The 13,122-nt window shown below is 32.2% G+C and overlaps 2 protein-coding genes and 1 long non-coding RNA gene across 4 annotated transcripts in view; all 3 read right to left on the reverse strand.

Annotated features, from left to right (window-relative positions):
- LOC149910613 (uncharacterized) overlaps positions 1-13,122 on the reverse strand; it is a 341,209-nt gene that overhangs the window by 299,426 nt on the left and 28,661 nt on the right. The window lies entirely within an intron of this gene.
- On the reverse strand, positions 4-1,398 carry LOC149910622 (mannose-P-dolichol utilization defect 1 protein homolog). The gene is made up of 4 exons (XM_090108185.1): positions 1,108-1,398; positions 825-1,023; positions 514-718; positions 4-300 (listed from the first exon to the last, which is right to left on the reverse strand). Exons 1-4 carry the CDS (start codon positions 1,193-1,195, stop codon positions 49-51), a joined length of 744 nt encoding a protein of 247 aa, XP_089964311.1. The 5' UTR covers positions 1,196-1,398; the 3' UTR covers positions 4-48.
- Arglu1 (Arginine and glutamate rich 1) lies at positions 7,540-12,247 on the reverse strand. Of its 2 annotated transcripts, none has more exons than XM_090115651.1 (6): positions 12,001-12,247; positions 11,764-11,920; positions 11,450-11,650; positions 10,528-10,611; positions 9,028-9,354; positions 7,540-7,655 (listed from the first exon to the last, which is right to left on the reverse strand). In XM_090115651.1, the coding sequence occupies exons 1-5, from the start codon at positions 12,159-12,161 to the stop codon at positions 9,193-9,195; spliced, it is 765 nt and encodes a 254-aa protein (XP_089971777.1). In that variant the 5' UTR covers positions 12,162-12,247; the 3' UTR covers positions 7,540-7,655; positions 9,028-9,192. The 2 variants fall into 2 exon arrangements, with proteins under 2 accessions (XP_089971777.1, XP_089971769.1); XM_090115643.1 differs by having other exon boundaries at positions 11,755-11,920.

Below are 13,122 nucleotides of genomic sequence, written 5' to 3' on the forward strand. Positions count from 1 at the left end.
CAGTAATAAATAAAATCATTTATTGTTCCACTTATAAAAATCCACAGCCTATGTGCGCTTCTTCTTTTTGTTCTTATTTTTTGTTGATTTTGTATCAACATTCCAATACCAGAATAATTGGAAGACTAATGCTGCATTGGCTATAGTTGACACACAGTATGTGACAATGATGATCATGTCGCCTGTCTCTTGGATAGATGTGAATATCCTCGCAATGCTTCCAGCAAATAGAAGGAAACATGTTACTGCTGACAACTGGCCAGTGCTGCCATTTTTATAATTAGTGACTACTTGAATCGCCTGAAATAAACATACATTTAAATACAATGAGAAATCATTACAATAGTAATTATGTTAATAGTTAGGTCATATTAAGTATATATTTTGTTTTCTTAAATATTAAAAAGTTAAAAATAAGTGGTCATTTTTGATTTAATTCCACAATTCTGAGGTATAAGAATTCTTACTGAGCGGGATTTTAAATTAAAAGAATTAAATAACCATTTACATTACCTTAGCTATTAAAATTATAGGCACATTCACAGCCTGCATGGTCCATAGCACATTTAATGGAGTGTACCCACTGACTAGCCCAGATACTACCGCCGGGTAAGTAGATAAGAAGATAGCAGCCTGTGTTGGAGATCCACCATAGTGCAATACTAGAGCAGCTATAGTTGCTGTTTGAATCGCAAGAAATGTTCCTTCACCCCATGCACTGCAATAAATACATATCTGTTTTAAAAATCTTGTTGAAAGTACCTACACGTATCACAGTCATATTATATTGAAATTTAAAATTTTCAATAATTAATGTAACTCACCTAAAGGGAAAGTTCATAACATAACTGTATGTGAAATTTGCAGTTATGGCAAACAGTTCCAAGTATACACCAAAAATATTGATTCCCTCAGCACTCTTACTGTTAAGGATTTTTAATATTTGTGGTACTTTCACCAATATAGATCCAGCAATAATGCCGATACCCAGACCTGTACTTAGCGAACTTTTAAAACAGGGAACTGAAAATAAATAGCGCAACGTTAATACATACGAATTGTGTTACATAAATAATTATAATAAAAATAATTAATACAGTGTCTTACCATCAAAAAAGTTGTATTTTGTAAAGTACTCATCAAAACACTTTTTAGATAAAGCAGATACCAATAAACCCTTTATAAAATCCCCCATATTGAGAATATCTTTTACAACTATGAGGTATAATTTCTAAGGCTTAAGTTTCCAATTTTTATCCTATGTAATAACACGCGTAAAGTTTTTAAAAGTTTCGTTCATGACACTGAAAAATATTAATAATCTTCAATTTTTTTAATTTAATTCAAATGACCCGAGTTCATCAAGTACAAATCGTAAATTTGTAATGATTTCAACCGATTTGACATTACTGATTTGTCAGAAAAAATGTCACTTGCAACATTGTAAACATAGGGCTGAACCTGGATCATTAACTAGCATAAAAGAAACATATTAAATACAAATATTATTTCATTGTCACTCCGAGATAAACCAACTCAAATTGGTAACAACTAGTAATTATATATAATCTATTATTGTCGTCAGTCTCGTCACAGTATTAACTATACAAACATAATTTTTATTGAGGCAAGCTCTTTTTCCTAAACACAGGAAACATAAAACATTGGCTTGCATACATTGTTTGTTATATGCATTGTTATATGTAGCTTTTTTATATTTCTATACTTTTACATGAATATATAATATTTTATTTATATATGTAGATGTGTTTAATATTCCATCTTATTCACGTTCGATACCCAATAAACGTGTACGCCGCGCTGTAACAAGCAATAACGATGAACGCAAAATATTATGTTCATTGTTCGTACTCAACGTTGACTCAACTTCAATTTTTTTCCTCTTGTAGCAGCCCTAAATAAAGCGGCTGACGTGTAGCTTTACAAATTTTGATGCGGCATAAATTCGGTGTTACCATTTGACGAAAATGTTAATTATTTTTCTTTTTAATCTAGATAGGTACAAAATATTATAAATAGGAAAGATTTGTATGTATGTATGGTTTTCACGCATAAACTACTGGACCGATTTTGATGAAATTTGGCACAGATAATCTTTAGACCCTGAGAAAGAACATAGGCTACCTTTTATTTCGAAATATGTACCACGGGCGAGGCCGGGGCGGACCGCTAGTAATTTAATATACATATCTACCTAGCATTAAAATTTAAAACTGTGATTAAAACATACATGCAGTTAATAACTATTTACTGAAAAAGTACAGTTGTAGAATATTAGTAGCAGTGATGATCATAGTATGTGATTACTAATTTTTACATACGTAGAAAAACTTATACATATAACGTACGTAACTATGCTATAGTAATAAATAAATAAATAAATAAATAAATAAATAAATAAATGACCAATGGATAAAAGGATTTTTTCTATTAGGAATTACCTACAATCCTACAAACAGTAAAATATGCTCGTGAGTCGTGACAGTCCTGCCCCCCTAGTCAAGTGGCTTTCTGTTAGCGTAGCGTTCAATAGAATAGACTACGAATGTATGAGATTGACGTAGGCTGTAGATAAACGTATCTACAGGTTACGTCAATCTCATACATTCGTAGTCTATTCTATTGAACGCTACGCTAACAGAAAGCCACTTGACTAGGGGGGCAGAGTCGGTAGTACAAAGTAGTGCATAGTAACTCAATGGTTACAAAGGGGTTTGGGTACTTTTGTATGGGCTAGTGGCGTATGACTTTCGCGGTATCGGTAACTGATGAAACTTGGATAATATTTTAAAAGAGCAATATATACATCGTTTTGATTATATAAGTAATTCTTAAATAAAAAAAAAGGAAAAACCTAAAAAAAATCCGAAAAATCTTTAAATCATCTAGATTCTAGGTACCTAAATGAACAATACAAAACCAAATATCTCTGTTCCTAATACGTTTCGAGGTTTATGTCCATAATAACTTTTGTTCACAATATATTGTACTTTTAAAATATCCAAGTTTCATCATTCCGCGACGCGATATTTCACCTAACCGATATTTAACCGCGAAGTTTTTATTCTCGCGTTTTAAATTACGCAGGCAGAATTTAGTATGCACTGAGAATAAAATTTCGCGCTATTTTGTGGGACTTAGACTTAAGTTATTGTAATAATTTGTAAGAATAATTTCAATAAATAAAAATTCAAGCATAAAAATTCCATTTCCAAGCGAGTTATACGTAAAATTGGCGTAAAATAGAAGGATCTTCTCAATATAGTCCGTTTTCTTATGGGAAAAGGTATACATTTTTGAGTAAAGCAATGCCATTTGGTACGAATGTTGTACTCGTCGACCTAAGCCCAAATTGCCCGGTAGCCAGTCATTACTCCCCGGAAGGACGGAGGGAGGGGGGGTTAAAGAACAGAGCGCCCGACGCTCAGAAAAAAATTCTAGCGGATTAATTTGGACCTTTGAGTCGAGTTTGGTGTCGTTATCAGGTAACTAGATGATGCCCGATTCATTCCCCATACCAGGTTTTTAGGGTTCCATAGCAAAATATGTCACAATCCTTAAAATAATAAACTTTTAGTAGTGAAAAAATCCAAACAAACCTGTATAGGTTTATATTTTTGTATCAAACTTGGTTTATAAAAAAATACTGTCTGAAAGGCCATTTAATGCATATTATAAAAACATGAACATGTAACATATATTTTACCATTTTAAATGTAAAAAAAATTATACAAAGTACAGAAACGTTCGACAGCGCAGCGTAGGGGACGGCTAAGAGACCCGAAAAACAAGCAATACTAATAAAAAAAACAGCCAAGTGCGATTCTGACTCGCTCATCGAGTGTTTCGTACTTATTTTTCCCATAATATGTTAATTGGTCTGGTAGGACCTGGATATCTGATACTCACAAACTTTTTCGTCTTTATAATATTAGTGTGATTTTTAATCATCTTTAAATTATAAATGAAGTCAGGTAACATTGTTAAAAATAAATATATATAATAATAGAACGTTATAGTATTAATAATAATGACAACCACCTCCACAATTACATAATTAGGTACCTATATTAGAGCTGGCGTTTAAAACACTTCAATCTGGAACTGCAAGATTTCACCTATATCTTATTAATTCGAAGCTTTTCTTTTCCTTTTATTTCAGATGGGGAAGGAATATTCAGATTTTTTTGTAGGTCCCCAAATATACACAGCCTGTAAAACTGCCCTTAAGGTGTGTTGATTAAGGGCAGCTTCTGTAGGAGAAATTTTCTATTTGCATGGCCTTTTATGTTTAAAATTGTTTGCGACCCTCATTTACTGATCTGAAAAACAAACATGTACTTATAATACTTATTAAAATATAAGTTCTGGTTAAGAGTATCTTTATAATATCGTGACCGTCCTTACCTATCATGCATTGTAATCACAAACTTTTCAATTTCACTGTCTGCATATTTGCCACTGTAAAGTACCCTCGTGTGGCTTTAGGATATGCCTTCCATGCCTCAAATGCAGTTTATTTGCGTCTTGCATTAAATAGATTAAATATGAGTTTGTGTAACATCTGGTAAAAGAATGAAATAAGGGCAAAACGTGTGTTCTTTGTGGACCTGATACAAGGAAACCATTTCTTGAGTATTATTTGTCAAGAAATTAATTTGGGTACTAAACTGAAACTCTAACATTTATTTATTTAATTAGACTTCTTATAAAAGCAATTTTGAATCGTCATAACATTTTTTTAACATTTATCACCGATTCGGAAAGCAGTATGTATGGAGAAGAACCGGAAAAAAGAAACTCCTTATTTGCTCTTTTAAAATCGTGCCAATATTAAGGTACAATTTAATTTTACATAGTAATATATAACTACTAATAAGTCCAATATTTAAACATGAAGCTAGCATTGTTACACATGCACAGGTTACATGCCAGGTATTGATTATTTCGTCCTGTGCCGATGTGTACCCATAGTTCTTTTAGACCTTAGCTTTGGAACACTCGATATAGTAATAGTACCCAAAATATTGTTAAGAACAGTCGACACATATAGCTAGTACAGAATATCATGTGTTCCAAAGCTAGAAGGTCTAAAATAACTATGGGTATACATATATGTACATGCATTTGAGGCATGGAAGGCATATCCTAAAGCCACACGAGGGTACTTTACAGTGGCAAATATGCAGACAGTGAAATTGAAGTTTGTGATTACAATGCATGATAGGTAAGGACGGTCACGATATTATAAAGATACTCTTAACCAGAACTTATATTTTAATAAGTATTATAAGTACATGTTTGTTTTTCAGATCAGTAAATGAGGGTCGCAAACAATTTTAAACATAAAAGGCCATGCAAATAGAAAATTTCTCCTACAGAAGCTGCCCTTAATCAACACACCTTAAGGGCAGTTTTACAGGCTGTGTATATTTGGGGACCTACAAAAAAATCTGAATATTCCTTCCCCATCTGAAATAAAAGGAAAAGAAAAGCTTCGAATTAATAAGATATAGGTGAAATCTTGCAGTTCCAGATTGAAGTGTTTTAAACGCCAGCTCTAATATAGGTACCTAATTATGTAATTGTGGAGGTGGTTGTCATTATTATTAATACTATAACGTTCTATTATTATATATATTTATTTTTAACAATGTTACCTGACTTCATTTATAATTTAAAGATGATTAAAAATCACACTAATATTATAAAGACGAAAAAGTTTGTGAGTATCAGATATCCAGGTCCTACCAGACCAATTAACATATTATGGGAAAAATAAGTACGAAACACTCGATGAGCGAGTCAGAATCGCACTTGGCTGTTTTTTTTATTAGTATTGCTTGTTTTTCGGGTCTCTTAGCCGTCCCCTACGCTGCGCTGTCGAACGTTTCTGTACTTTGTATAATTTTTTTTACATTTAAAATGGTAAAATATATGTTACATGTTCATGTTTTTATAATCTGCATTAAATGGCCTTTCAGACAGTATTTTTTTATAAACCAAGTTTGATACAAAAATATAAACCTATACAGGTTTGTTTGGATTTTTTCACTACTAAAAGTTTATTATTTTAAGGATTGTGACATATTTTGCTATGGAACCCTAAAAACCTGGTATGGGGAATGAATCGGGCATCATCTAGTTACCTGATAACGACACCAAACTTGACTCAAAGGTCCAAATTAATCCGCTAGAATTTTTTTTCTGCGCGTCGGTCGCTCTGTTCTTTAACCCCCCCTCCCTCCGTCCTTCCGGGGAGTAATGACTGGCTACCGGGCGATTTGGGCTTAGGTCGACGAGTACAACATTCGTACCAAATGGCATTGCTTTACTCAAAAATGTATACCTTTCCATACAAGCATGCCCATAAGAAAACGGACTAATAGCGCCATTGCGTTGTACGACGCGACAGAGCGAAACGCGCGAATTATAATCCGCAGTGCGGACATAGCCATACTTACTTTATAGTCTAAACTGCACGAAATATTCAAGCGGAAATAAACCGCACTGTTTCGCATACTACTTGTGAAATATCGTTGTGCGGACACAGCCATCTTCTCGATCAAAGGCCAAAGCATAATACACCGTATTCTGTATTTCTATAGGAATAAGGTAAAAAATAAAAACACGAATATGTGGCATTAGAATTTATTGAAAAAAGTCCCTTACATGTGGTGATTGCTAGATAATAAAAAATTATACAAAGCACTCGTTTTTTAATTATTTCCTTTATTATTAATTCTTGTATTGTTTCTGAAAAAAATATAATAAACATTCTTAAATTTAATTTTTTAAGTCAACCAATAAATAGTTATGTACAGCAGCTTTATATTTTTATTTGTTACTTCATGTTAGAATTAAAAAACAAATATTTTTAAATAGGTGTACTTATAATTAATTTATTTATGCAAATCTTTTACATTTTAAAAGTCAATATTCAATATATTTTACTATTGGGAAGCACACAGCTATTTAGTTTTTTAGGCGATGAGTTTTTCAAGATCAGATAAAGATGCATACAATATTGATACAATGTTCATCATCATTATTATTAATTTATATAAAACTATTCCATTCAACACAAGTTTAAAAAAAATTTTAAACAACCAAATTACTATGCAAAATTGAAGATGTACAAATCGTACATCACTTGATTGATTTCCACAATTCTGAGGTATAAGAATTCATACTGTGTAGGATTTTAAATAAGAAGAATTAAATAACCAATTACATTATTGAGCTGAAAAACTATTTCGGAAAAAAATTCTAGTGTATGGTTTCAAAATCTTCATGTATACTTAGTAAAAAAAGTGACTCAATAATGCAAACATTTTTTTATTATGTTATCAAATTTTAGAAAAACATTTGAAACTAAATGTATTTTAATTTTCCAAATTATATAGAAACAAACAAAATATTTGGTTTTAGATAATTGACCATCACCTTTGGGAGAGAAAAATCAGGCTGGACTAGACCTATAGAACAAAATCAAAAATATGGTGATACTTAAACAAATATTAAAATGACGAATTCTTTGTTCAATATGTTTACATACATTTGTGATATACACATACATATACTATTGTACATTAAATTGATGACAAAATAAACAATACCGCAATTTTATTAACCTACAACCAATGATATTATATATAGAAACAAGAGGTAGATACGTCATCAACGCACCAAAACTGATTCCGTGAATTGGTCCTATTTGGGACCAATGCAATCAGTCCGATTGTCACCGGTCCCAGTGAGCGTATATGCCGATAGGTACATTAAAGTTGTCGAAAATGCCTTCCTGTGTGTTCAGAAAGTGCACGTATTCGTGTAAAAAAATAAAAAAAGATAAAGGAATATCATATCACAGCAAAATATATTAAATTATTACAGTTTAAGAGTAAAAATAACAATTTACAATTCTTTATGAATGACACTTGCTTGACACGTGTATTGAAATAATGAAAGGGATAAAACATTGCTTCAATCACTAGTGTGACAAAGCTAGCGTACACTGTGTTCAAAGATTATCATGTAGATACGATTATTGAAAATAGAACGGTTATTTTATTAATTTCGATTTTGGTAAATACTTGATTTTTTTTATAGTTTACATCCAGTGCATATAATTAACAAATATAGCTATTTATTATATACAATGAAATCGTGATGGCAAAAATGTTTGTTTGCAATAATAAAATGATAAATAAAAATAAAATGATGTTGAATATACGTAAACATTAAAGAAAAGATTATCGCTACTGACGAAAAATGCTATTTGCTTTTCTGTAAATAGCTATTGAACATAAATTTTATTTGTGTTTTAGATAAAAAAGGCTTATACTTCATCCTTTCTTTTATTTCATCCTTTTTTTCATCTAGGCACAACTATTATTATAATTATCCTACAAGTTGGAGTGATGACCTTGTACGGGTTTCGGGAACTGCCTTGAAACGAATAGCGTAAGATCGGTCCTTATGGAGTTCTGGAGGATTATGCAGTATGCTCAGCAGTGGGTGTTTATCGGGTGAAATGATGATGATCGAAAACGAACACCACAGCTAGTAATAAATACTTAATACAGTTATATCTCCAAAAATTTTTTTTTTTCATTGTAATAGTTACGACATCATAATAATCATAAAATAGTAAATGAAATTGTCACATTTATTTACTTGTGCAGGAAACCTAACATCTATATCTATAACATTGAACCTTCTGTGTCGTTAGTCTATGCCAATTACCATGGCAACTATTTGTTTATTTATATTTAATTGGCGAATTCTTATGACTTTTGCTTACACCTGCGCGGAAGTGACAAACTATCTTTGTCTTTTTTGTTTATATCATTTTATTAGAGCCATCTCTCTTATACAGTCTGTCAATGTAATAAATCAAGTAAAATGAAAATTGTATTTGTGTGTGCCTGACACTGCATATGAAGCATTTTTTTTTGGATATATTGTGAGTATATAACGTATCTATACATAAAATATCATTGCCTACAACAAATACTACCTTAAAATATATTTACAGTTATCCATAGAAATAATGGTGAATAAAATAAACCGTTGCAAATTTTTGTTGCCAGTTTAAAAAAATATACATATAAATGCGCGGGAAACTAACTGGGAAGTATTTGAATAATTAAAACGTAGACAGACCTATCAAAGTGGTTTCAATGAAAATGATAATTTGGGTCTTGAATTATTTTTGCCTAATATTTTCTTTTGTTCCTCCTTTACTCTCTTCTCTTGTTCTTTCTTCAACTTTTGCCGTTCTTCATCCATTTTTCGTTGTTCTTCTATCATTGCTAGCCTTTCTTCAGCCTGTGCAAATAAAAATTTATGTTACAATAACTTATGCCCACAATGGTTCGCATCAAAAAGTATAGATAATTTTAAACCACTCTGTCTTGAAAAGTTTACCAATAAAAATGAGTACCAAGTCATAAAATACAATCCAAATTATTCTAATGATTGTGAAGTAAATGTTATATTTAAATATGTAGTTTTATTTCACGCCAAAATTTTGACATCCTCCTCGTGACCATGTTTGCTGTAGTGTTCAATCAATGTCGGGCTAAATAATGTATTAAATAATCCGTTGAATTCTTCGGATTTTTAGAACTACACAATACACATCTATACTGTAATTTTATCAAGCTGAAGAGTTTGTTAGTTTGTTTGAAAGCGCTTATCTCAGGAACTACTGGTCCAATATGGTTTAAATTCTTTCGATGTTACATAGCCCATTTATCAAGGAAGGCTATAGGCTATATTATATCATCACGATAAGACCAACAGGAGCAGAGCAATGCGGGTGAAACCGCGCGGCACAGCTAGTATTAAATAAAACAGAAAAATTTACTGTACTTTCTTAATTAAAATTATACTTATGTAGACTATATTATACATATTGTGATAAGAAATAAAACCAGTTTTTTAATGACTTCCTCATACTGCTAAATATATGGATGACTTAATGCCAACAAAATGGCAATACAAATTTAATGATATTGTAGTTATTTGTGGTTTGTAAAAAATGTAAATTTATGAATGTGAATTGAAATACAATTAATTTAATTTTAGATGTAATGGGGGTCATATCAAAAGTTTATCAAAAAGTGCTTTCAGAACCGGTACTATAATTTTATTTTACAATGATTTAAAAGCACATGAATAAATTGAAAACAACACACATTTTACTAATTTTACTAATTTTTCTAATGTGTAATGAATAAAGTTAAATAATAAATGTCTTGTAAATGATTGAATCTAAACTAATATTATAAAGCTGAAGATTTTATATGTTTGTTTAAACGCACTAATCTCAGGAACAACTGGTCTGAATTGAAAAATTCTTTTGATGTTAGATAGCCCATTTATCAAGGAAGGTTATATCATCATGCTATAACCAACAGGAGTTCTCGGACAACCAATTGAAGTCACGCGGGCGAAACCGAGGGGCGCAGCTAGTATGTTAATAAACAGGTTACTCACCAACTTGCGTTGAGCCTCTTCTATCTTTCTATTATTTTCAGCCATGATATCCTCCAACTCTTTCCTTTTACGTTCCTCTTCAGCCTGTATAATAAAAACATCATGTTATCACATATACTAGCACTGTCACCTGGTTGATATTGTATTTTGTTATTTCTACCATATTATGAGATCCCTAAAACACTTGGTGTGTGTATTATATTGCGTGTCTCTATATTCATCTTTACAACTCTTATGAAACATTTGAAACTGCCTATTTACATTGATATAAAAGTATACAAATAATTTTGTTTTGTAAAATACATCATAATATATTTTTCTGTACAAATGAACATGTTCACAATAACATTATCTTTAAATCATCATAGCTAGCAGAGAGTAACTTGATTTACATAATCCTTAGTAGCATGAAACAAAAAATTGTTATACAAAAAATAGATTCAAAAAATACCTTCGGCTTCAGGGGCTGATCCTCAAGCGGCAACTCCGTAAAAATTCTTACAGCTTCGCGTCTTGCGCAGTCTTCCGACCTGACTTATACACTACGTGACTGCCAAGGACAGTCAAGCGAACAATTTTAAAATGCTAGCCGAAAGCCTTAATGGCATTCTTATAGTATAATAACAAGTCTATTTTGGTGAGTGCAAATGATATGCATGTTAATTGGATATATACATATTCTTAACAAGTGACAATTTTTTAAGTTCTTGTAAACTCGAACTACACCTGACTGGACCTTTAACAGATATGATCGAAAGAATTCGATTATTAGTGTTGCAGAATACATTTGTATATAACACAAGGATGTATACTTATATGTTTGGGCTGCAAGAGCAAGTTTGATTTAGCGGATGTCACATGTAACAGCAATTTTGTGAATGATTGCTTTTACATATGACTGATAGATGATAGTGGCAGTTACCTGTCTGGCCATTTCCTCCCGCTTCTGCTGTTCCCTCTGTTTCTCCAGTTCTTGCATCATTTCTTGTTCCATTTTTTGCTTCGCCTCTTCAACTCTTTTTGCCACTTCTCTCTCTATTTCATCTTTTCGCTTTTCTAATTCCTCTTCTACTCTCTTCTTCACGAGAAGTTCTATTCTTTTCGCCGCTTCTTCTTCAACGACCTTTATAACGTGATAATTTAAAATTTAGTGTAAAATATGACGAAATTAAATACAAAGGTAGCAATTTCAAATATACAAATAAAAGCATAGCTACAAATTATTACCATATTTACCTTTTGTTCCGCTTCTCTCACACGTCTTTGTCTTTCCATTTCAGCTAGACGATCCACTTCATCCATTTTGCTACGGCCTTTTGACTTTTTCCTACCCCGGCTGCCATCGTAAGATCCACCAGTACTTGAAGAAGAAGAAACTGAATGCGACCTTTTCCTGTAAATAATCGATAAGCCGATGATTTATTGGTTATTGTAACATTATAAAAATAAATTCATATGGAATGTAGTAAATACCGTGATTTAGAACTTCTTTCTCTTGATTTTTCGGCATGTTTTGTGCTTCTACTACGCGATGAGGATCTGTCTTTGGATCGACTTTTCTTCCTTGAATGTTTACTACTTTTATGATGCCGACGAGGGGATTTACTTCTTGATCTTGAGCGCCCCATTATCATGCAGTAATTATATTAACAGTCCAAATAATTTAAAATTACAACAATGCAAGATGCACTCCGCCTTGTAAAATTAGACTTTTTTAATAAACGAGATACAGATAAATAATAGAAGCGTATAATTTTATGAGAACAGATACAGTAAAGCAAACAGAATTTTTTAAAACGGCAACATTTGTAATGCGTTTGTGTATTTCTAAAGATTTCTAGTGTATTATTAATAATAATTGTATTGATTATTAGTTGATTTATATTGATTTACAAAAATTTGTATTGTAAATACATATACACATAAATTTGTATTCACTTGTCTATTTGCTCGATCAACGGGTTATGAAGGTGTAAATATAAGGGAACATAACTCATCATCATTCTCACTCTATCGTGATGATTAATTTTATCTTTGGAAAACTCACGAATCACGAGTGTAGTTTCTACTTGTTTATATCAAAATGTTATAACCACAGGTTATAACCCAAGGGTCCATCTATTATTTTCAGTATCGTTAAAATATTTTATCATTGAACAACTGTCGTAGGTACTTATTTTTACCGGATCATACGTAGTGTCCATTTTTATGATTTGATAGTTGTAACAACAGTAATAAAAGCAACCCAAGTGTAGTCATATATTGAGAGATTAGATTACTTTAGGCTCTAAGGACCACCCCCGACCCCGTGGTCTGCAGGTTGACTCGGTGACAATTCGCTGCTCTCACGCTTGCCGCGAATAATTCACGAGAGGACCACGCGTTGGCAATGCGCCGCTCCCTCTCATTATTTGCCTTTCTTTATCATAAACACGTGTAGATCTAGTGCCAATGGAAACAGACTACTCAAAAGTACGTGGTCCAAGCGATATCCACTCATTGACCACGTGTCGTTCACCTGTGGACCATCTTGGAGAAGAAGTTGACGCCAAGCGAGGAGGAGGAGTAGCTGGTCGGGTGCTGGGTGGGTCTAAT

This window comes from Colias eurytheme, chromosome 2 (assembly GCF_061535395.1).
Source record: "Colias eurytheme isolate Ceu_HAF_F1 chromosome 2, ilColEury1 Martin Lab GWU primary, whole genome shotgun sequence".
NCBI classification, from domain to species: domain Eukaryota; kingdom Metazoa; phylum Arthropoda; class Insecta; order Lepidoptera; family Pieridae; genus Colias; species Colias eurytheme.